We start from the raw sequence: 21,995 nt of genomic DNA, 5'->3' as shown, positions 1-21,995 counted from the left end.
ATTCTGCGTGAGACGCATCTTAGCACCTTCACAACTCTCTCTTCACGGCACCATCACCTCCTCCATTGGGATTCCCGGGTGGAAAACGAGCAAGCTTTGTGCGTTGCAGCGCGCCCTTGCCTTCCACACCCACACGCAAGAATAGCCGCCCACCTGCCAGGGCGGCACCAGAAACCACAAAGCCCCTTGAATGAATTTACAGTCCCACAGTCGCACAAACCAGTTACACTTCACAGCCCAACCCTCCTCTGCGCTGGGCATCTGCTTCAGCCCTATGCACCCTTCCACATCCAGACCCACAGCCATCTCCCCACCATCCATCACTGCATTACGTACAGCAGAGTGGCCAGGACCAGGAGGAAAAAGAAACAAAACGAGGGGGGAAACAAAAAAATCTTCCCCAGGTGGGGATGTGCAGCAGCATGTCTTCTGTTCTGGCTTGGGTTTGCAGCACCAAATCGAGGAACAGACGGCTGCTGGAGACGACGCCACCCACTCCTTTGCAGCAGCTTTGTACGTCGCACCAACCACCTGACCAGGTCAGTAATTAAACTTACTTTTCCTGGGCGGAACACAAACCTTTCTTTAAATAGATATGAATAACTTAAGATTATGCAAAGTTACATGGGAAAGTAGTTCATTAAATGTACTACCAGCAGAAATCACGTGCTTTAGTTTTCCGTCTGAAAAAGCAAACACGGTGCTGTTGCTGTTCATGTCTATCGAGACTACACACGCTGCTGAACTGGTACCAGCACTGCCTTTGGACAGCACAGGCTGCCAGAGCAGAATTAGATCCCGTAATAATCCTTCTCTGAAATACCTCCAGCTGCAGAGCAAATTATTCACTGTAAATCACCAACCGCAGCTCCCAGTCGGACTCCGAGGTTTCTCCATCCGACTCCCATAACAGATATAAACAGGTCCCAAAGGACGGAAAAAGCGAGAGTAGGGCTGAAACAAAAGAAAAAAACACATCAGAAACTGTACCGAGCACTGTAACTCGCACCCAAGCATCTGGAACAGCAATAAAGGACAAAACCAAATGCCTTGGGAGAGGCGTTGAGGGGTCAGAGAGGATCTGGGAGGCTTGGAGCAGAGTCCTTGGGGAAATCCTGGCTGGCAGCGCAGAGCAGTGGGTCAGCGAGGCCACAGGAAGGGCTCTGGGGGAGCTGGGGGGGGGGGGGGGTCCGAAGTGGGCTGCTGAGCCAAAAGGGTCCTGGGGGGGGGGGGGGGGGGGGGCACGGGGAGGGGAGGATGGGGTCCTGGGGGGAGCGTGCCTGCCCTGCAGAGAGCCCCAGACCCTCCTGGGGTGCCAGCAGCCCCCTTGCCACTAACGCTGGGATGGAGGAAGGGGGCTGGGGGGCAGCAGCTGTGGTCCTGCGGGACAGGGGGGCCAGGGCGCTGGAGCAGTGGGAGCTGGGGGCAGTCCCGGGGCGGGATGGGGTGAGGGGGCACAGGCGCCAGGATGCTCCCGGGATGCCGCCTCCCAGAGCACTGGGTCTGGCCACCCCCCGCTGGCCCCTGGCCTCCCCTTCCTGCGCCACCCACCCTTCTGGGCAGGCCTCTCGCACCCGGGGGTCCCTGCTGCCATGGAAAGTGGTGGGACCCTCAGTGGGTCGGGGTAGGCAAGGACACCCATGCTGCGGCAGGAGAGTGGGACCACGACAGACGGAGGGGGCCTGCCCGTGTCCTCCTCATGTCCCCTGCCATGTCCCTCCATGGAGGGGCACTGAGGCCAGGGGTCCTCAGGCTGCCCCGAGCCCCCCCCCCAGATGGGCTGGGGTTTCTGCTCCCCCAGGCCCCACAGACCCTTCCTCCCCCTGCCCTGCGCAGCCTCGGGCAGATTTTAGGGGCAAAGGGTTGTTTCCGCAAGCCCCCCTCGCCCGCCAGCCCCCTCGCTGTGCTCCAGGCTGTCGGCCCCTGTCGTGGTCCAGGCAGAAATGGCAGCGAGAGCCATCGGGGGACGAGGCCTCTGCAGGGCCCTGCGCTGGGGGTCTGCACTGCCACCAGACCCCCAGTTCTGAAGCCGCTTGTCCCAGGTGAGCCCACCCCCCAATTCCTTTTCTCTTCTCCCCAGGGGACGGAGGGCTCCCAGCCACGCATGGACCCAGGCGCCCGCAGCTCTGAGGCAGGAGCGAGCTGGGGAGACACCGGGGCAGGTACCGGGATGGGCCGGGATGGGGCTGGGCTCGGCGTTGGGCTCGTTGCTCATCCCCCCAGGCTGGGAGTGGAGGGTGGCACGCATCAGGGTCAACGCCTGAGGCTGGGATGACGCTGCTGCCGGCTGCATGGGCACCACCTCCCTCTTGCCTCCCTCCTCTCCCGAGCACTGTCACCTGTCTCCCTGGCAGGTGACAGTCAGGAGGAGAGCCCGGAGAGGGGGAGCACATTGCCAAGCAGAGCAGGAGCCGCGTCCCCCGGGCAGGAGACGGAGCAGAAGCGTGGCGGCGGTGCCGGGGAAGCGCCGTCACAGACCAACACCTGCGAGGCGTGCGGGAAGAGCTTCAGCCTGCGCTCCAACCTGCTGACCCACCGCCGCAGCCACCTGGGCGAGCGGCCCTACGCCTGCCCCGAGTGCGGGCGCTGCTTCGGGCAGAGCTCCCACCTCCTCACCCACCAGCGGCTGCACACCGGGGAGCGGCCCTACCGCTGCCGTGACTGCGGCCGCAGTTTCAATGTCAACTCGGACCTGGTGAAGCACCGGCGGACGCATACAGGCGAGCGGCCCTACTCCTGCCCCGAGTGCGGGCGCCGCTTCGGCAGCAGCTCCAACCTCACCCGGCACCAGCGGCTGCACACAGGCGAGCGGCCCTACCGTTGCCCCGACTGTGGCGAGAGCTTCCGGGACTGCTCCTCGCTCACCATCCACCGGCGCGCCCACACCGGCGAGCGGCCCTACCCCTGCCCGGCATGCGGCAAGGCCTTTGCTGACAGCTCACTGCTGGCCAAGCACCAGCGCACGCACCGCGCCGAGAAGTCCTTCGCCTGCCCCGACTGCGGCAAGAGCTTCTCCACCAGCTCCTACCTGCTGCGGCACCGGCGCACCCACCTGCCTGAGAAGCCCTACCGCTGTGGGGAGTGCGGCCGGGGCTACAGCCAGTTCGCCCACCTCACCACCCACCAGCGGGTTCACACCGGCGAGCGACCCTACGTCTGCCCCGAGTGCCGCAAGAGCTTCACCACCAGCTCGGCACTCACCAAGCACAAGCGTGTCCACACCGGCGAGCGGCCCTATGTCTGCCCCGACTGCGGCAAGAGCTTCACCCAGAGCTCCAACGTCATCACCCACTGGCGCCTGCAGCACGGCACGTCCCTCTGACGGCCCCGGCCATGCTGCCCCTTCCCCGGGGTCGGGGTCCCTTCCCTGAGGTTTCTCTCTGTGGCGCTCAGCAATAAAATCTGCCATCCTGCAGCAGAGGCCACCGGCGTGGCTGGGACAGGGTGGTGGGGTGTGGATCCAGGGCGAAGTGTTGCTCAAGACACTCCCTCTGGCACTGGGGGTCCCCGGGAGCCTTGCCAAACCCCAGTTCACTCCTGAGCCCCCCCCGCCGAACGGTGGCCATCCTGGACAGCTCCCGGCCCAGAAGCTGCTGTGAGCAAGCGGCTCCTGTCGTTTCACAGGTGGGGAAACCAAGGTGGGCGAAGGTGAAGGAATTTGGTGGTTTTTCACCCAAAAAAGTGGATGCAGAGTGGGGCACAAGGCAGGTCTCTGAGTTTTGGGTGTCGGAGGCACATTCCCACTTGCCACCGACCCCTGCAGCTCCCGCCGTGTCTTTTTGAGGCTGAACTGGGGTCCCTCGGGGTCTGTGGGGCTTCGCTGTGCAGCTGAGGAGGGTAGGCAAGCCAGGGGAGAGGGGGGAAGCTGCAGGGCCAGCTCGGAGACAGGGATCCCCTGAGTCCCACCGGGAATGCAGCGAGCACCCACAACTCTCCCAGAGCCTGGCAAAGCCCTCTGCCGCACGGAGGACGGGAGGCGACGGGCCTGACCTGGAAGAGGACGGGTCTCCCCTTGCTAGGAGCAGCTTTTCCCTGAGGACGGCCCAGCAGGTCACCCGGGGCGGCCGCGCTGTCCCCATCCACGGAGCTCATCCAGACCGGGCTGGATAAAGCCCCGAGGAAGCAGCGCTGGCCCTGCCTGCCGCAGGCAGGACCTCGGCTGGAGGAGGGTCGGCTGGACACCGAGCTCCCCAGGTCCCTCCTGAGCCGGGTTACTGCAGGACCCTACCATTCCCTGGGTCCTGCTTGCAGGCGCGAGGTCACCGCACAGATTTGTCCCCCTTTGCCCGCCCTTTGCTGTCACCCCGCTGCCAGCTGACCCTGCGGAGCCAGGACTGCCCCGGGGACGGGACAGGGGAGATAGGGGTGGGGATGGGAATGCAGGTGGGGAAGGGAACGGGAAGGGGACAGGAATGAGGACGGGAACGGGGACAAGGACAGGGATGGGGATGGAGGTGGGGATGCGGAGAGGGATGGGGATGCGGGTGGGACCGGGGCCGGGCACGGTCGGCGGGGCAGCGGCAGCCGGGCGCCCCCGCCGCCTCCCCCCGGCCCCCCCCCCCCGAGGACCCGGCCGGCAGCGGGGGAAGCGCCGCCGCCCCTCGCCCCCGCTTCCCTCTGCGCCTCCCCGGTCACCGCGGCGGAGGCTGAACTTCCTGGGTCACCGGCGGCTCCTCCATCCGGGAGCCCGGGCGGAGGAGCCGCGGGGCCGGCGGCGGCGGCGGCGGCGCTTCCCCGAGCGGCCCGGCGCGGGGGAGCCCCGGCTCCCGTCAGCCCCCGGAGCACCGGCGCCGGCCGGCCCTGCCGCCCCCCCGCCCGCAGGTACCGGTGTGCCGGGGGTCCCTCTGCGGAGCTGGGGAGGGGTTGCCGAGCCGGCGGGTGCCCCCGCTCCGGCCCCGCTGGGCGGGGGGGGCCACGGAGGGGAGATGCTCGAGTAACCCGCATCCCCAGCCGAGGGCGGCGGGGCCCTGCCAGCGGCCCCCCGTGCCTGCCTAGGCAGCCACCCAGGTCCGGTTAGCGGGGAGCGCGGCAAGAGCAGGGGACGCGGCTGCTCTGCGCCCGCGCTGGGGGGTGCCCCTGAACCCCCCTTCCCTCTCTTGCAGGGGCTGCCGGGCTTCGAAGCGGCGGCAGCCGGTGGGTGCTGGCGGCGTCGGCGTCATGCAGGAGAGCTACGAGTCCCTGATCCTGCTGGGTAAGGCTGGCGTCCTCGCCCGCTCCCGCTCCGTGCCACCACCTGCCCTGCCACGTGCCGGGCTTCGCCGCCAGAAAACAATCTGCTGCCGAAAAAGACGCATCCTGCGGGCGCGGCGAGAACAAAAGCTGTCCCCGCCGTGCGTCGGCACAGCCAGCACCGCGGGCTTGGGCGCCTGCCTTCGGCATCGCGAGCCCTCTCGGCGCACCACGGCGCGTGCTTTTTAGCTGGCGGGCGCAGGCGGAAAAGGAAATGCAATTTTTGTGGGAGTTTGGCTTTTTTAAGGTGTTGGGTGCAGAGAAATGCGGTGCTGGGATGGCACGTCCCTCCTCGGAAGACGGGAGATGCCAGAAGCGAGGTTACCTGCCGAGCAGCCACGGTCTGCTGGCTGGAAATGCCTTTTCTTGCCTTTCTCTCCCAGTTGCTCGCCTGAACGCAAAATGCCGTATTTCCTTTAAAAAGCGTGTGTGCGTGCGTGTGTCTGTGTATATACACGTAGATACATATGTATATATATGTATAGTATTCAGTAAACCCCGTGTAACAGACCTGTAACAAACCCGGTGTCTTCTTTCCCCTTTTTTCTGGAGCAGACTTCCCGATTCCCAAGCCTAACGTCATCTCCCGGCTGGAGCTGGAGGAAGAGCTGGGGGTGCCGGACCCGAACGACTCCAAGGAATGGGAGATCCTCAGGGTGGCCCCCGCAGGTGAGCCGGGAACCCACCCCGAATGGGCCGGAGGTTTTAGCGACAGCCCCGTGGCAGCCCCCGCTCCTCCATCTCAGGGAGCGTCCCAAGCTGGCAGGTATCCAGGGCTCTGCGTGGAGCTGCCGGGCTGGGGTCGGGAAGAGCTTTCTTGCCCTCTGTTCTGGGATCGGCCTTTGGCAGCTGTCCGCCCGAATTCTTCAGGCTTCCCCTATTTCCCCTCGGTGCTGGGAATCACTCCTGTCGGCGTTGTCTCTCTCTGCCCCGGCAGATGACGGGACGGGGAGCGAGAACGAGGACGAGGCTCCCGAGCCGGACGGCCCTGAGCTGGCGGAGCTGGACGTCATCCTGTCCCGGGGGGCTGAGGAGGGTGTCCCCCAGAGCCCCGTGCTCGGGGATGCCTGCCAGAGCCACTGCGGCACCCCCTGGGACCCCCGGAGCCCCCCCGAGGAGCGGCCAGCACGGCCCCCCCGTGGCGGGGCAGCGGCCAGCGGCCGAGGGGGGCGGCGGGCACGGCGGGGGGACGTGCCGAAAACCTGCGGGCAGTGCGAGAAGACCTTCTCCCGGCGGTCGGAGTTGCTGATCCACCAGCGGCTGCACACGGGGGAGAAGCCCTACAAGTGCCTGGACTGCGGGAAGAGCTTCACCCGCAGCTCGAACCGCAATGCCCACCAGCGCATCCACAGCGGGGACAGGCCCTACAAGTGCCCCGACTGCGGGAAGAGCTTCGGCCAGAGCTCGGACCTGGCGAAGCACCAGCGGCTGCATGCCGGCGAGCGGCCCTACGCCTGCGCCAAGTGTGGGAAGAGCTTCAGCTGGAGCTCAGACCTCGTCGTCCACCAGCGCATCCACACCGGCGAGCGGCCCTACAAGTGCCCCCAGTGCGGAAAGAGCTTCAACCGCAGCTCCAACCTCAACACGCACCAGCGGACCCACCTGGGCGAGCGGCCCTACAAGTGCGCCGACTGCGGCAAGAGCTTCAGCTACAGCTCAGCCTTCCTCAAGCACCAGCGGACCCACACCGGGGAGAAGCCCTACCAGTGCGCCGGCTGCGGGAAGAGCTTCTTCGAGAGCTCAGCCCTGATCCGCCACCAGCGCATCCACACCGGGGAGACCCCCTACCAGTGCCCCCACTGCAGGAAGAGCTTCAAGCAGAGTTCATCCCTCATCACCCACCTGCGCACCCACACCGGGGAGAAGCCCTACAAGTGCGGCGACTGCGGCAAGAGCTTCATCGTCAGCTCGGCCCTCATCAGGCATCAGCGGATCCACCTGGGATAGGCGCCCACCGCTGCTCCTTCCTCTGGGCGTCTGGCCCTGCTGCTTTCAGGGGGCTGAGCCGGACGGAGCTGGAGGCAGCTCGGGGGGACCTGGGGGCTTCCAGCCACGGCAGGGGAGCAGGAGCCTTGCCGAGCCATGCCAGCACGGGCAGCCGACACCCCTCCTGAGCCAGAGTGGGCACCGGTGGGAGAGGAGCCACGGTGGGGATGGTCTCCAGGGGACGTTTCACTTCTCCCGTGCAGAATGGGGACGCAGCACCAGCGCTGACTGCCCGTGGGGATTCCTTGACCCTGTCCCGGCTAGAGCTGTGGGCAGTCCATGCTGGGTGGGCAGCCGTGGCTTGCTCCCTGCCGTGGCGCTGAGAGCTCGGGACGCCCTGAGCCGCCTTTCTGCCGTGCTGTGTCCATGTTGTGGCCGTTGTGTAGATGGGGACGAGCCTTTTACCTGCCTGTGTTTCGCCATGGGGTTTGGGGGGGGGGAAGGGGGGAGGAAAGGGGCGGGGGGACACCCGAAAGCGGAGTCCCACGGCGTGAGCCTTGCGGCACAGCTTTCTCCTCCCTGCATGAGCACGAAGGGTCCTGTAACTCATTAATTTGGCAACAGTCCTCCGCAAATAGGGCTGTCGGAGCAGCTCGGCCACACTGACGCTGCTGGCAAGATAATTTCAGCGCGAGCCCGGTGCTCGGCGTGCCGGGCCGCGCGATCCCTTTACTTTCCCTGCCTGCCATAGTAAAGAGTTGTTGTTTACCGGCCGCGGGCTGTGCACACCTGTGTTTTCCCCCAGGGGCAGGACAGGGGGTTGCAGGGGCTGTCACTGCCGAAGTCCGCAGCTCGGGGGTCCCCTTGCCCCCACCCCACCCCAGGACCTTCTTGTCCAGACGTGGAGTCATGCAGCAGGGAACGGCGCATTGGGGTGGGGGGGGTGGGGGGTGCCTCATGCTGCTTAGGGGACCGTGACCCTGCAGGACCCCCCCCAGCCCAGGGTTTGTGTCTCTGGGCTGCTCTGAGGGTCTGGGGGATGACGGTCCCGCGGGACCCCGGTGCCGCCAGCCGGGTCCGCTAGTCCAGCGGTGGGCGAGCTCGCCAAACACGGCATCCTCTGCTCTGTCCTCCTCCGGCAGCGGGTCTGGCCGCGGGCAGGGTGACGGCAAGAAAGGGGCCCCTCCCCGACGTGGGGTCCGGGCAGCGTGTCCCCGTCCAGGTGAAACGGGACGGGCTGCGGGTCGGGGGCACAGGGAGAAGCGACCCTGCCGCGAAAGCCGCGGGCGGGGGGGGGGCTGGGTGAGCAGGGCCGGGGCGGGGGGGGGGGGGTTGGTGCTGGGGGTGCTGGGTGGCGGGGGCTGGGGATGAGGAACGCGGGTGGGGGGGGCCAAGGCAGGGCTGGGGCCGGGGCCGGGGTCTTCCCCTCGCCGCCGCCACCTTCCTCCGAGCAGCCCCCGGGGGTTGAACTTCCTGGGTCAGCGCCGCCGCCGCTGCCTCCATTGTCCGCCCGGCACCGGCGAGGCCGCGGCAGCGCCCGGACGGCAGCGGGGGCGGCGGGGGACGGGCACGGGGCAGGAGCCGCAGCCGCCGCCGGCCCGGGCTGTGCCCGCAGGTACCGGGGCAGCTCGGGCGGAGGCCGCCGGCGGGGGGTCCCGCGGGCCCGGGCCGGCCTCGGCTGGCGGGGCGCAAGGCCCCCCCCCCCCCCGCCCCCGGGGCCCGGAGAGCGGCCAGGCCCGAGGGGGACGGGGGCTGGATGGGGGCCGGGGCCGGAGGGATGGGGAGACGGGGCCGGAGGGCCGGGGCCGGGGCGGCCTGCGGGGGCTGGGGCCGGGGCTCTCGCCGGGACGCCGAGCAGCCAGACGCGATTCGGGGCGACAAAGAGGTTCCCCCCCCCCCCCCCGCTGCCCCCGACCCGAGTCGCGGTGTCTCCCTGGCACGTCCCTGCCGCCGCCAGCCAGCCCGGGCGGCTCCCGCAGCACCGCAAACCGCCCCGGCGATTCGGCACGCCGCTGGCGCGTGGAGGCGAGTTGAAGCCCTAAATGGGAGCCTCGAGGGCCGGGCTGCGCCCGCAGCCGGCGAACCTGTGCCCGGGGGCTGCCACAGCCTGGCCGCGCCCCAGGGAAGGCTGGATTCGGAATCTCCCTCCCTAAGCTCTGCCTTGGTCTGACCTGCGGTCCGACCCGTCCCGGGTTCGCCCTGTGTTCAGGGGCTGCCAGCGCTCGTGGCCGCTCGGGCATCCCGAGCTGGGGTGCCCCGGAGGGCGGGCAGCCCCCAACACGCCGTTTCTGGGGGAGCGACTCACATTTGGCTTTCTCCCTTTGTCGCCGCAGGTGGGGACGGCACGGGGACACCCCGGGCTCAGGGAGCCCCCCCGCCATGTCGCCGAAGCGCTGCAGAGGGTCCGCAGCTCCCCAGCCCGAGCACGGCAGGTCCCCGAGGGGCCAGGGCCGGGCAGAGGGGCAGCCGGCCCCCCGGGATGGCGGGGAGGCCGAGGTGGGCGGCCGCGGGCGCGGGGGGCGGAAGCGCAAGGAGACGGTCGTGCGGCAGCGGGCGGCCGCTGGGGAGCACCCCAACATCTGCGTGGAGTGCGGCAAGAGCTTCGCGCAGAGCGCAGCGCTGCTGGCCCACCGGCGCAGCCACGGTGGGGAGAAGCCCTTCGCCTGCCTCGACTGCGGCAAGAGCTTCGGCCTCAGCGCCAACCTGCTGCGGCACCGGCGTGCCCACGCTGGCAGGAGGCCGCAGAGCTGCCGGGACTGCGGGAAGGAGGTGGGCGCCACCACCGCCAGCCCAGCCCCGCGCCCCCCCGGCCAGAAGCCCTACAAGTGCGTCGACTGTGGGAAGAGCTTTGGCCGTCCCAAGCAGCCCCCTGCCAGCCCCTCAGGGAAGCGCCGGCGGCGGGACGGCCCCAGTGGGGAGAAGCCACCAGCCGTGGCCATCCCCAACACCTGCGCCGAGTGCTGGCAGAGCTTCAGCCAGAACTCCGACCTGGTGAAGCACATGCGCATCCACACCGGGGAGAAGCCCTATGCCTGTCCCCACTGCGGGAAGCGCTTCAACGTCAGCTCCAACCTCATCCGCCACCAGCGCATCCACACCGGCGAGAAGCCCTATGCCTGCGCCGACTGCGGCAAGAGCTTCACCGACAAGTCCACCCTCACCCAACACCGCCGCATCCACACGGGCGAGAAGCCCTACGCCTGCGCCTACTGTGGCAAGAGCTTCAGCCGCAGCTCCCACCACAAGCGGCACCAGCGAACCCACGCAGGGCAAAACCCCGTCTCCCTCCTGCCCCTCTGGCCCTACCCCAGCCAGCCCTGCTAGGGGGGGCTCGGCGTGGCCAGCACTGCCAGGGCAGGATGCCGCGCGTGTTGGAGGGGCCGGTAGGATGAGGCATAGTAGGATGAGCCACGAGGCTGGTAGGTGGGATTATGTGGGGTGGGTCGGGGCGGTAGCGGTTGGGTAAGTAGGATGGGTCAGTAGCAATGGGACGCAGCGGGCGGCAGCAGTGCTCAAGCCGGCAGTGGCTCAGGACCCGTCTTGCCGTGGAGACCCCCAGGACGGGCAAGTCAGGGGGCCGAGCCCCCCCGTGCTATGCAGGGCCACATTCCTGCTTGCCTTTTGCTGCGGGGATGAACCTGGTTGTCTCGGAGCCGGAACGCGTCCATGCCCGCCAAGGGCATCGCAGCGCCTTGTTCTTGCTGGTCATCAGCCATGCAGCCCCGTGCTGTGTCCTGCTGGGATGGTGGGGGGGGGCACGTCGCCCGGCTGCCGCGCGTGGGTTTCTCTGTAGAACAGATTAACAAAAAACCATTTGAATAATAATTACTTCTGCTTTGTGGCTCTTGTCGTTATTACCCTGCCCAGGCACCCCGTCCCTCTTCACCCTAAGCTTAAACAGAGCAGCCGCCAGACCTGTCAGCTGGTCCCTGTCCCCCACCACGTTGCCGTTGTTCCTGCTTCAAAAAAGAAGAGCAAAAGTGATCTCTGCTTGGTGTTATTCCAGAGAGAGGGGTGCTGTGGTTGAAGCTGTGGAGGTTTGGGTCAGCTGTCCTGGCTGTGTCCCCTCCCCGCTTCTTGTGCCCCTCCAGCCTTCTTGCTGGCTGGGCAGGACAAGCTGAAAAATCCTTGACTTAGTCTAAACATTCCTTAGCAATAACTGAAAACATAAGTGTTATCAACATTCTTCTCATACTGAACCCAAAACATACCAGGTACTGGGAAGAAAATTAACTCTATCCCAGCCGAAACCAGGACGGGGCTTTGAGCAGCCTGGTCTAGCAGGTGTCCCTGCCCATGGCAGGGGAGGTTGGAACTAGATGATCTTTAAGGTCCATTCCAACCCAAACCATTCTACGATTCTGTGAAATAAGGGGCATTTTTGTCTTCTGGCACCAAAACAGCTGGGTGTCCCCTCCACATCCCCCCACTGCTGGACCCCCTCAGGCTGAGCCTGGCCCTGGCCCCAAATCCATCCATTGCTGGGACTCGGCATCTTGTCCTTTATGTATGTGTTATATACATACATCCCTCCAGGACTGCAAAACAGCCAAGAGACAGTTTCCATATAATGAAACCCCTTTTCTGGAGAATCAGCTCCAGGATGGTCAAATGTGGGGTGATGGGCTGCAAGGGCATGCTCCTGCTGCAATTCCACCCCCACCCCCACCCCTGCTGCAAAACCTGCCTGTGCTGCAGATCCCCCACTAGTGCTGCAAAACGCTCAGGGCACCTTCCTCAAAATACAGGCACATATATATATGTATATATACATATATATATATATACACACATGCTGGGGTTCATATAAGGGGAACTACAGGGTGAGTGCTGGGAGGCCACGAGCGCTGCCCCACTGTGAGCCAGGGGGCTGCACTGCTCCCTTTTTTCGGGCTCTTGAGGGATTTTGGCGAGGCAGGTGACCTTCCCCTTGGCCAGCTTCAGCGGGCCCTCAGCTGCGATGTCTCCGTCACGGCGCTTCACCCACTGGGAGAGATGCGGCCGAGCCGGGAGCTGTCCCAGGAGAGGGAGGGGTGCAGGGCAGTGCCCCCCGCCGCCCCCCCCGACAACACCCCCACATCCACCTGCGACACCCCCATCTCCACGGGTCCAGGGATGCTCCACTGAGATGCACCACAAAAGCACCAAAATCCCCGGGATGGGGCTGAAATAGAGCCTGTGGATGGGGGGGGGGGGGTGTGTGTGTCCCCACAGCCATTACTCTTAGTGCCCTGGACCCGCATCCCCTGCCGAGACAACCCCCCCCCCCCCCCCCCCAAGACCCCACAGCATCCCGGCAGCTCTGTCCTGCCCCAGACCAAAGCCCCAAACCGGGCACTGCCCAGCCCCAGCCCTGGGGAATACATGTCCAAATAATAAAAAAAAACACCCAAAACCATCAAGGGAGGGTACCCAGCTCCCCCCAAGACCCATGGGGGAGGGGGACGGGGACCTCATCTGTGAAACCAGCTCTTGGTCCCAAACACGCCAGCTCACCGTCAGCATCCAGCACCATCACGCCTTCCTCTGCTCCGAAAACACCCCAAACCTCAAACTTCAAAAAAAAGAAGAAAAAGACAGTATTTTATTAAGTTTGGTTTGTTGGGGTTTTTCTTATAATTGGGAAATGCATGGGGTTTTTCTTATAATTGGGAAATGCATGGGGTTTTTTACCCCAGGAAACCCAAAGCAGTGGGGAAAAACCAGCCCGAAGTCAGGGAAAGCTCGGATCAGGGTTTGCTTCGGTGGCAGCACCAGACAGGACAACTAATCACCGTAATTGTTATCATTATCACTAATAGGCATTTGGAGGGCAGGGGGGGCGTGTTCGCTGCTGCTGCCCACCACAGGCTACGTGCAGCTGTGCCAGGAGGAGCAGGAGGGTGGAAGCCCCCAGCCCCAAAGAAAACTGGGTAGAAAATAGGGGATTTTGGTTAAATCTGCTGAAAAGGGCTCCCTGGGGGCCACTCAGGGAGAGTCACCCATCGGAGTGTGTTTGTCCCGACAGAGCCGGCGGTCTGTCTATTTGTCCGCCCCGTGCTCTGGGCTCATCCCAGCAGCACAGCAGGCACTGCAGCAGCTGCCCAAGCCCTGAGCGAACAGACAGACAGACATGGTGGCTCCAACAGTAACTCTCAAGCCCCGCGGACCTGGTAAATTTGCCACCCCAGTTACGTCCGTGTGACCCAGCCGAAGGGCCAGGGGCAGCTTCCAGGAGGGTTTTCCTCGGCATGGCCCCGGCCCCGGCAGCAGCGATGGTTATAAGCCCTGGGCCGGGCAGGGCCAGAGGGGCGGGAGGGCGTCGGAGGCCTCTCTGGTGTGGGTCCGCTCGTGGCGCTTGCGGTGGGAGCTGCGGCTGAAGCTCTTGCCACAGTAGGTGCAGACGTAGGGCTTCTCGCCGGTGTGGGTGCGGCGGTGCTGGGTGAGGGTGGACATGTCGCTGAAGCTCTCGCCGCAGTCGGTGCAGATGTAGGGCTTCTCGCCGGTGTGGATGCGCCGGTGGCGGGTGAGGTTGGAGCTGAGGCTGAAGCGCTTCCCGCAGTGGGGACAGGCGTAGGGCTTCTCCCCGGTGTGGATGCGCATGTGCTTCACCAGGTCGGAGCTCTGGGCGAAGCTCTGCCAGCACTGGCCGCAGGTGTTGGGGACCTCGGCGGCCGGCAGCTTCTTCCCGCCCTTGGCCTCCTTGGGCTCGGGGTCGCAGCGGGCACAGGGCCTGCGGCCCTTGGCGGGACGGTTGCGGAGGTGCTGATTGCGGTTGGAGCTGCGACTGAAGCTCTTCCCGCAGTCAAGGCACTTGTAGGGCTTCTCGCCAGTGTGGGAACGCTGGTGCTGGGTGAGGGTGTACTTGTCGGTGAAGCTCTTGCCGCAGGCGGCACAGTGGTAGGGCTTCTCGCCGGTGTGGATGCGCCGGTGGCGGACGAAGCTGGAGCTGACGCGGAAGCTCTTGCCACAGTCGGCACAGTGGTAGGGCTTCTCGCCGGTGTGGGTGCGCTCGTGCTGGGTGAGGGTGGACTTGTCGGCGAAGCTCTTGCTGCAGTAGCTGCAGGCGTAGGGAGCCTCGCCGGTGTGGATGCGCTGGTGGCGGAGGAAGTTGAAGCTGATGCGGAAGCTCTTGCCACAGTAGCCGCAGATGAAGGGTTTGGTGCTGGCGTGGATGCGCTGGTGGTTCACCAGGTCCGACCTGTGCTGGAAGCTCTTCCCGCACTCGGAGCACAAATTCGGCCGCTCGCCCTTGGCGGGTGGCAGGGAGGGGGCCGCCGCCGCCGCTTCCTCCTCCTCCTCCTCCTCCTGCTCGGGGAGGCTGCGCTTTGGCTTCTCCGACTTGCGCTTGTTCTTCGGGGGCTGCTTCTTCTTCTCCGGGCTCTTGCCCGCGGCAACCCTGGGCTTCTGGTCGGACATGCTGGGGTCGCCCCACGGCTGGCGGGGGGGGGCGGGGGCGGGGGGGGAGAAAACAGCCCTGACCCCTCGGCGGGGCCCCGGGGACACTCGGGGGGGGGCCGGGGGGGGGACAGAGCCTCACCCCTGAGCGCGGAAGGACAGACAGAGGGACGGGTGGCGGGGGAGGGGGGGGGTCCACCCCACAAGGGACCCCGGGCTTACCCACAGGCTGGGGGGCAGCCGGGGAGAGCCCGCCCGGGACGGTCCCACGCAGGGCCGGGGGCTGCGGGGGACTGCGGGGGCGGGGGGCCCCGAGGCAGGCCGGGGGGGCCCCGAGGCGGGCCGGGGGGGCCGGGGCTGCCCCGCTCCGCGCTCCCGGCGGCGGCTGCAGGGGAGGTCGGGCTGCGGGGGGGTCGGGCAATCCGCGCGGCTCCGCCCGGCTCCGCCCGCCAATGGAGGCGGCAGCGCCTGACCCCGGAAACTCAAAGCCCGACATCCTCCCCGGCCGCGACAGCCCCCCCGACACCCGACATCCCCCCCCGCCCTGACGCCCCCCCGGAGTCCCGACATTCCCCCTACGTCCCCCCCGACACCACGCGGGAGCCGCTCGCGGGGGTCCCGGCCCCACGGCCCCCCCCCCCGCGGGGCACCCCAGGGCAGCGACCCCCACCCGCACCCCGGGGGTCCCCGGACCTGGACGGCGGGAGCTTGGGGGGCTTCCCCCCGCCTTTGTCCTTCTCCCGACTGTGCACCCCGTTTCCCGCGTGGGGCGGCCGCAGCGTGCCCCCCCCCCGCACCCCGATCTGCAAACGCCCCTGGGAAGGGGCCGGACTCAGCCCCCACCCTGGAGGGGGTCCAGGAAAGGGACGGGGGCTCCCACTCGAGCAGGCTCAGCCAGGAGGACCCTCCGTGTGAGGAGGGTCCATGCTGCCCAGACCCCCCAAAAAAGCCTCATTCAGGGTGCTCTGCCTGGGAACGGGGAGCGACCGTGCTGGAGCAACTGGTGCTACTGGTGCAGCGGGACGGCGGCGGCGGCTCCGGCAGAGATGAGCCAGGGCTGGGTTTTCCATTGGGATTTATTGTCCCAGGGCCGCGGGGCGGCAAAACCCACCGGGAGGGACGGGATGCGGGGGGGCTCCACCTCCAGGACCCCCCGGCCGCTGCGGCAGCTCAGGTGGCACCGATGGCAGGGCTGGGGAACCGTGGCTGGCCAGGGTGAGCAGAGCTGCTGGGGGCACTGAGCCCCCCCAAACCAGAGGGGAACCCCCCAGGGGACGAACAAAGGTCAAAAATGGAAATTAAGAGCTTCCTAATGAGACGCAGCTGTCCCTGGGGGAGAGGGTTCCCTGGGCACCAGCGGAGCCCTCCGGCAGCCACCGCATAGCACCAGCACCACCGCCGGCCCCGCCGCAGCCCCCGCCGTCCTCAGAAGGGCCGCGGCGCGAAGGCCAGGAGGGGCCCGTCCCCGCGATGGATCTTCTCGTGGCGCTTGTGGTGGGAGCTGTGGCTGAAACCTTTCCCGCAGACACCGCAGACGTAGGGCTTCTCGCCGGTGTGGGTACGGCGGTGCTGGGTGAGGGTGGACTTGTCGGTGAAGCTGTTGCCGCAGTCGGCGCAGGTGTAGGGCTTCTCACCAGTGTGGATGCGCCGGTGGCGGGTGAGGTTGGAGCTGACGCTGAAGCGCTTCCCGCAGTGGCCACACTGGAAGGGCTTCTCCCCGGTGTGGATGCGCATGTGCTTCACCAGGTCGGAGCTCTGGCCGAAGCTCTGCCAGCACTCGCCGCAGGTGTTGGGGACCTTGGAGGCCGGCAACTGCTTCCCGCCCTTGGCCTCCTTGGGCTTGGCAGGGGGTGGCTCGGGGCTGTGGCGGGCGCATCGCCCGTGGCCCTTGGTGGGGGGGTTGCGAAGGTGCCGCTTGCGGTGGGAGCTGCGGCTAAAGCTCTTGCCACAGTCGGCACAGCGGTAGGGCTTCTCACCCGTGTGGGTGCGCTGGTGCTGGGTGAGGGTGGACTTGTCGGTGAAGCTCTTGCCGCAGGCGGGGCAGCGGTAGGGCTTCTCACCGGTGTGGATACGCCGGTGGCGGACGAAGTTGGAGCTGACGCGGAAGCTCTTGCCACAGTAGCCGCAGGCGTACGGAGCCTCACCGGTGTGGATGCGCCGGTGGGTGATGAGCGTCGAACTCTGCCGGAAGCTCTTGCCACAGTCGCCGCAGACAAAGGGTTTGGCGCCAGTGTGGATGCGCTGGTGGTTCACCAGGTCCGACCCGTGCTGGAAGCTCTTCCCGCACTCGGAGCACAAATTCGGCCGCTCGCCCTTGGCGGGTGGCAGGGAGGGGGCCGCCGCCGCCGCTTCCTCCTCCTCCTCCTCCTCCTGCTCGGGGAGGCTGCGCTTTGGCTTCTCCGACTTGCGCTTGTTCTTCGGGGGCTGCTTCTTCTTCTCCGGGCTCTTGCCCGCGGCAACCCTGGGCTTCCGAGGGGACATGCTGGGGTCGCCCCACGGCTGGCGGGGGGGGGCAGGGAGGAGGAGAACAGCCCTGACCCCTCGGCAGGGCCCCGGGGATGCTCAGGGGGAGGGGGGGGGGGGGGACAGAGCCTCACCCCTGAGCGCGGAAGGACAGACAGAGGGACAGGTGGCGGGGGGGGGGGGGGTCCACCCCACAAGGGACCCCGGGCTCACCCACAGGCTGGGGGGCAGCCGGGGAGAGCCCGCCCGGGACGGTCCCACGCAGGGCCGGGGGGGGCGGGGGCTGCGGTGCTGCCCCGCTCCGCGCTCCCGGCGGCAGCTGCCGGGGGGGGGGGTCGGGCTGCGGGGGGGTCGGGCAATCCGCGCGGCTCCGCCCGGCTCCGGCCAACAATGGAGGCGGCAGCGCCTGACCCAGGAAGCTCAAAGCCCGACATCCTCCCCGGCCGCGACAGCCCCCCCGACACCCGACATCCCCCCCCGCCCTGACGCCCCCCCGGAGTCCCGACATTCCCCCTACGTCCCCCCCGACACCACGCGGGAGCCGCTCGCGGGGGTCCCGGCCCCACGGCCCCCCCCCGCGGGGCACCCCAGGGCAGCGACCCCCACCCGCACCCCGGGGGTCCCCGGACCTGGACGGCGGGAGCTTGGGGGGCTTCCCCCCGCCTTTGTCCTTCTCCCGACTGTGCACCCCGTTTCCCGCGTGGGGCGGCCGCAGCGTGCCCCCCCCCCGCACCCCGATCTGCAAACGCCCCTGGGAAGGGGCCGGACTCAGCCCCCACCCTGGAGGGGGTCCAGGAAAGGGACGGGGGCTCCCACTCGAGCAGGCTCAGCCAGGAGGACCCTCCGTGTGAGGAGGGTCCATGCTGCCCAGACCCCCCAAAAAAGCCTCATTCAGGGTGCTCTGCCTGGGAACGGGGAGCGACCGTGCTGGAGCAACTGGTGCTACTGGTGCAGCGGGACGGCGGCGGCGGCTCCGGCAGAGATGAGCCAGGGCTGGGTTTTCCATTGGGATTTATTGTCCCAGGGCCGCGGGGCGGCAAAACCCACCGGGAGGGACGGGATGCGGGGGGGCTCCACCTCCAGGACCCCCCGGCCGCTGCGGCAGCTCAGGTGGCACCGATGGCAGGGCTGGGGAACCGTGGCTGGCCAGGGCGAGCAGAGCTGCTGGGGGCACTGAGCCCCCCCAAACCAGAGGGGAACCCCCCAGGGGACGAACAAAGGTCAAAAATGGAAATTAAGAGCTTCCTAATGAGACGCAGCTGTCCCTGGGGGAGAGGGTTCCCTGGGCACCAGCGGAGCCCTCCGGCAGCCACCGCATAGCACCAGCACCACCGCCGGCCCCGCCGCAGCCCCCGCCGTCCTCAGAAGGGCCGCGGCGCGAAAGCCAGGAGGGGCCCGTCCCCGCGATGGATCTTCTCGTGGCGCTTGTGGTGGGAGCTGTGGCTGAAACCTTTCCCGCAGACACCGCAGACGTAGGGCTTCTCGCCGGTGTGGGTACGGCGGTGCTGGGTGAGGGTGGACTTGTCGGTGAAGCTCTTGCCGCAGTCGGCGCAGGTGTAGGGCTTCTCACCGGTGTGGATGCGCCGGTGGCGGAAGAGGTTGGAGCTGACGCTGAAGCGCTTCCCGCAGTGGCCACACTGGAAGGGCTTCTCCCCGGTGTGGATGCGCATGTGCTTCACCAGGTCGGCATTCTGGCCGAAGCTCTGCCAGCACTCGCCGCAGGTGTTGAGGGCCGATGCCTTCCGCCGTGCCTTGGCTGGCCCGCTGCCGCCAGCCGCCCCGTCCCGCGGCTGGGTGCCGCAGCGCGGCGGGCGCTTGCTGGCTGGGAGGTGCCGCAGGTGCTTCTTGCGGTGGGAGCTGCGGCTGAAGCTCTTGCCGCAGTCGCCGCAGCGGTAGGGCTTCTCCCCGGTGTGGACGCGGCGGTGCTGCGTGAGGTTGGACTTGTCGCTGAAGCTCTTGCCGCAGTCGGGGCAGGCGAAGGGCTTCTCGCCGGTGTGGATGCGCCGGTGGCGGCTGAGGCTGGAGCTGACGCCGAAGCTCTTGCCGCAGTCGGGGCAGCGGTGGGGCTGGGCGGCCGCGTGGCTGCGGCGGTGGCTGGCGAGGCCGGAGCTCTGGGCGAAGCTCTGCCCGCACTCCACGCAGATGTTGGGGCTCTCCTCCGCCCGGCCCCCCGGCTGCGCCACAAAGTCCTTGCGCTTGCGGATGCCCGGGGAGGCCCGGGGGGGGGCTGCCGTCACCGCCACCGCCTCCGCCTCCCCCTCGGGGGACTGGCCCCCAGCCCGCTTGGCCTTGCGGGGGGACATGGCCGGGGCTGGGACTGTCACCCCAGGCACCGCATCCCGCTGAGCCCCCCCCGGGGAGGGTGACAAGCCCGGTACCTGGGGGGTGTGAGAGCCCCGGTACCTGCACTGGGAGGGGGTGTGAGACCCCCCGCTACCCACGGAGGGGGTGAGAGCCCCGGTTCCTGTGGCGAGTGGGGTCAGACCCCCGGTACCTGCACGGGGGAAGGGGGTCAGACCCCCGCGGTACCTGTGCGGGGCGGGGGGGTGGGCGTGAGACCCCCGGTACCCGCCGTGGGGGGGGAGGCGAGACCCCCGGTACCTGCGCTGGGGCAGACCCCGGGCGGGTGGGGGGACGGCGGTGGTGCCGCCCGCCCCGGGGCTGGGGGCTGCGGGGCTGCCCCGCTCCGGGGTCCGGTCCCGCTCCCGTCCCGCTCCCGCCGCTGCCGCCGCGGCCCCGCGGACAATGGAGGCGGCGGCGGCGGCGCTGACCCAGGAAGCCCAACCCCCGCCGCCCCCCCGCATCCCGCCCCCCCCCGCATCCCGCGACCCCCCCCACCCGTGCACCCCGACGCCCCCTCCGCGGGACACGAGCGCAGAGAACAGCCCCCCCCCCGGCCCATCGCGGGGAGCCCCGGCCGGGGGCGGGGGGACCCCAAAGTCCCAGCGCAGCCCGGCGCCCCCCGAAGCCCTGGGGAAAAGCCCCAAAGCCCCCGGGGGGGCGGGGGAGGGGGCTGAAATGGGGCGGGGGTCCCGCTGGGGCGGGGGTCACACGGCCCAACCCCGGGGCCGGATCTGGCAACGCAGAAATCTCCATAAAATCGGAGTGATGGAGAAAAAAACCCCCCATCTGGTGAAGGGCTGGGGGGGTGGGACGGGGGACCCTCCCCACCCCCGCTCGGGATGCGGCTCTCGGGATGTGGCATTTTGGCCCGTTTTCACGAAGTTTTTCTGCACTCGTAGAAAAGGGCCCAAAACCCGCATTTTTCTGGCCCAAAACACCTCAATCCCGCCCCCATCCCCACCGCTTCAGCCCGGAGACCAAACCCCACAGCCACATCCCCCCACCCCGTGGGGACGCCTGTGCCCCCCACGGTGATGTGCCACACTCCCCCACCCACCCCACGGGGTGTCCCTGCATCCCCCACCCCACGGTGATGCCCTGTGCCCCCCCCCCCGTGCCCCACGGCAATGCCCTGCGCTCTCCCTGTGCCCCATAGGGCCTGGGGGCCCCCTCGGCTCCAGGGGGGGCCGTCGAGCCCAGCACAAAGCAGCGCCTGTGCCACCCCCGCAGACGTCCCCGTCCCCATAGGGACAAGGGGCCTTTGTGGGGCAGGGGGGCTGGGGGGAGGGGGGCACCCGGACGCCTGGGTCCCTGGGGAGGGGGGGGCGGGGGGGCTGGGCGCTCCCAGATGCCTGGGTCCCCGCTGCAGAAGCATGCTGGCCGCCCTGCTGTGGGGGGCTGCCCTGGGGGTCGCACTGCTGGGGGGGGCCCTGGAGAGGTGAGGGGCTCCGGGGGGGGGGGGGGCTGGGGGGGGCAGGGAGGGGCTGGGTGTTGGCCATAGGGCAGAGGAGCTGGGGGTCCTGCGGGGTGGGGGGATCCCTGGAGGAGTCTATGGGGCAGGAGGATCCCTGGGGGGGTCCCTGGGGAGCAGGAGAGACTCAGGAAACCCCTCTGGAGCATCCTGGGGGTCCCTGGGAGTTGCCAGGGGCAGGGGAGGTCCCCCGTGGGGTGCCCCACTGATCCGCCCCGCAGCAGGGGGGGCTGCGCCCGCCACCTGCAGTGGGTGCCCCAGCCCCACAGCGAGACCTTCGCCCAGGCTCAGCACCGGCCCTACCTGACCCTCTGCGGGGGCCGCGTCTGCAGCACCTACCGGTACCCCCCCGGGAGGAGGGAGCTGGGCACAGGGGTCCCCATGGCGGGGGGGTGTGGGCACCGGGGTCCCTGGGAGGGGGGGAGGAAGAGCCCCTCGGGGGTCCCTGTGGGGTGGGGTCTGGAGACCTGGGTCCTTGGGGTGGGGGGGTCCCGGATGCCTGGGTCCTATGGGGGGGGGGGGGGGCTGGACACGGGGTCCCCATGGCGGGGGGGGGGGGAGGGCTGGACGCCTGGGTCCCCATGGGGGGAGGGGGGCTGGGTCCTGGGAGCAGGAGCCCCTGGTGGGGTCCCTGGGGGTGGGGGTCCCGGGTGCCTGGGTCCCCTCGGAGGCAGCAGAGACACCTGGGTCCCTGTGGGGCAGGGGTCCGGCTGCCTGGGGGTCGGGGGGGGGGGGGCGGTTCCGGGGCACCTGGGTCCCCGCGGTGGGGGTCCCGGACGGATGCCTGAGTCCCGCGCGGGTGGGCACCCGCAGCACCACGTACCGGGTGGCCTCACGGCGGGTGGAGCGGCGGGTGCTGCGGCCCGGCCTCATCTGCCAGCAGGGTGAGCCGGGGGTCGGGGGGGGGGGGGGGGGGTCGGAGATGGGGCTGGACCCTGGGTCTCCTGGGGGGGGGGGGGAGTGGGGACCCCTGGGTCCATGGGGGAGGGTGGGGGTCCCCGACTCCTGGGTCCATGGTGGGGGGGGTGGTGGAGTGGGGACCCCCCAGACAGCCAGTGGGGCAGCGGGGGTCCCAGATGCCTGGGTTCCATGCAGTCACCTGCCCCCCCCAGCACCCGCCCCAGAGCCCCTCTCAGCCCACCTGAAGGTGCTGCAGGAGCGGATGGAGGCGCTGGAGCAGGTGGGG

The 21,995-nt window shown here is 68.3% G+C and overlaps 3 protein-coding genes across 3 annotated transcripts; 2 read left to right on the top strand and 1 right to left on the bottom strand.

The window, feature by feature from the left end:
• The first annotated feature begins 373 nt into the window (after window positions 1–373).
• LOC128135879 (zinc finger protein 239-like) lies at window positions 374–3,415 on the top strand. The gene is made up of 3 exons (XM_052774984.1): window positions 374–539; window positions 2,081–2,162; window positions 2,355–3,415. The coding sequence occupies exons 1-3, from the start codon at window positions 411–413 to the stop codon at window positions 3,320–3,322; spliced, it is 1,179 nt and encodes a 392-aa protein (XP_052630944.1). The 5' UTR covers window positions 374–410; the 3' UTR covers window positions 3,323–3,415.
• A 975-nt stretch (window positions 3,416–4,390) lies between these two features.
• Window positions 4,391–10,983, top strand: LOC128135904 (zinc finger protein 345-like). The gene is given in 5 exon segments (XM_052775013.1): window positions 4,391–5,007; window positions 5,103–5,191; window positions 5,785–5,898; window positions 6,167–7,176; window positions 9,724–10,983. Coding segments are annotated over 4 exon segments (1,914 nt in total). The 5' UTR covers window positions 4,391–5,007; window positions 5,103–5,157; the 3' UTR covers window positions 10,480–10,983.
• A 1,808-nt stretch (window positions 10,984–12,791) lies between these two features.
• Window positions 12,792–19,798, bottom strand: LOC128135821 (zinc finger protein 850-like). The gene is made up of 5 exons (XM_052774892.1): window positions 18,359–19,798; window positions 17,602–17,775; window positions 15,967–17,093; window positions 14,755–14,917; window positions 12,792–14,669 (listed from the first exon to the last, which is right to left on the bottom strand). The coding sequence occupies exons 1-5, from the start codon at window positions 19,296–19,298 to the stop codon at window positions 13,414–13,416; spliced, it is 3,660 nt and encodes a 1,219-aa protein (XP_052630852.1). The 5' UTR covers window positions 19,299–19,798; the 3' UTR covers window positions 12,792–13,413.
• Window positions 19,799–21,995: the final 2,197 nt, after the last annotated feature.

Source organism: Harpia harpyja, chromosome 25, assembly GCF_026419915.1.
Source record: "Harpia harpyja isolate bHarHar1 chromosome 25, bHarHar1 primary haplotype, whole genome shotgun sequence".
Lineage (NCBI taxonomy): Eukaryota > Metazoa > Chordata > Aves > Accipitriformes > Accipitridae > Harpia > Harpia harpyja.
Note: the sequence above shows the minus strand (reverse complement) of the source record. Positions and strands in the feature narration are given on the sequence as shown.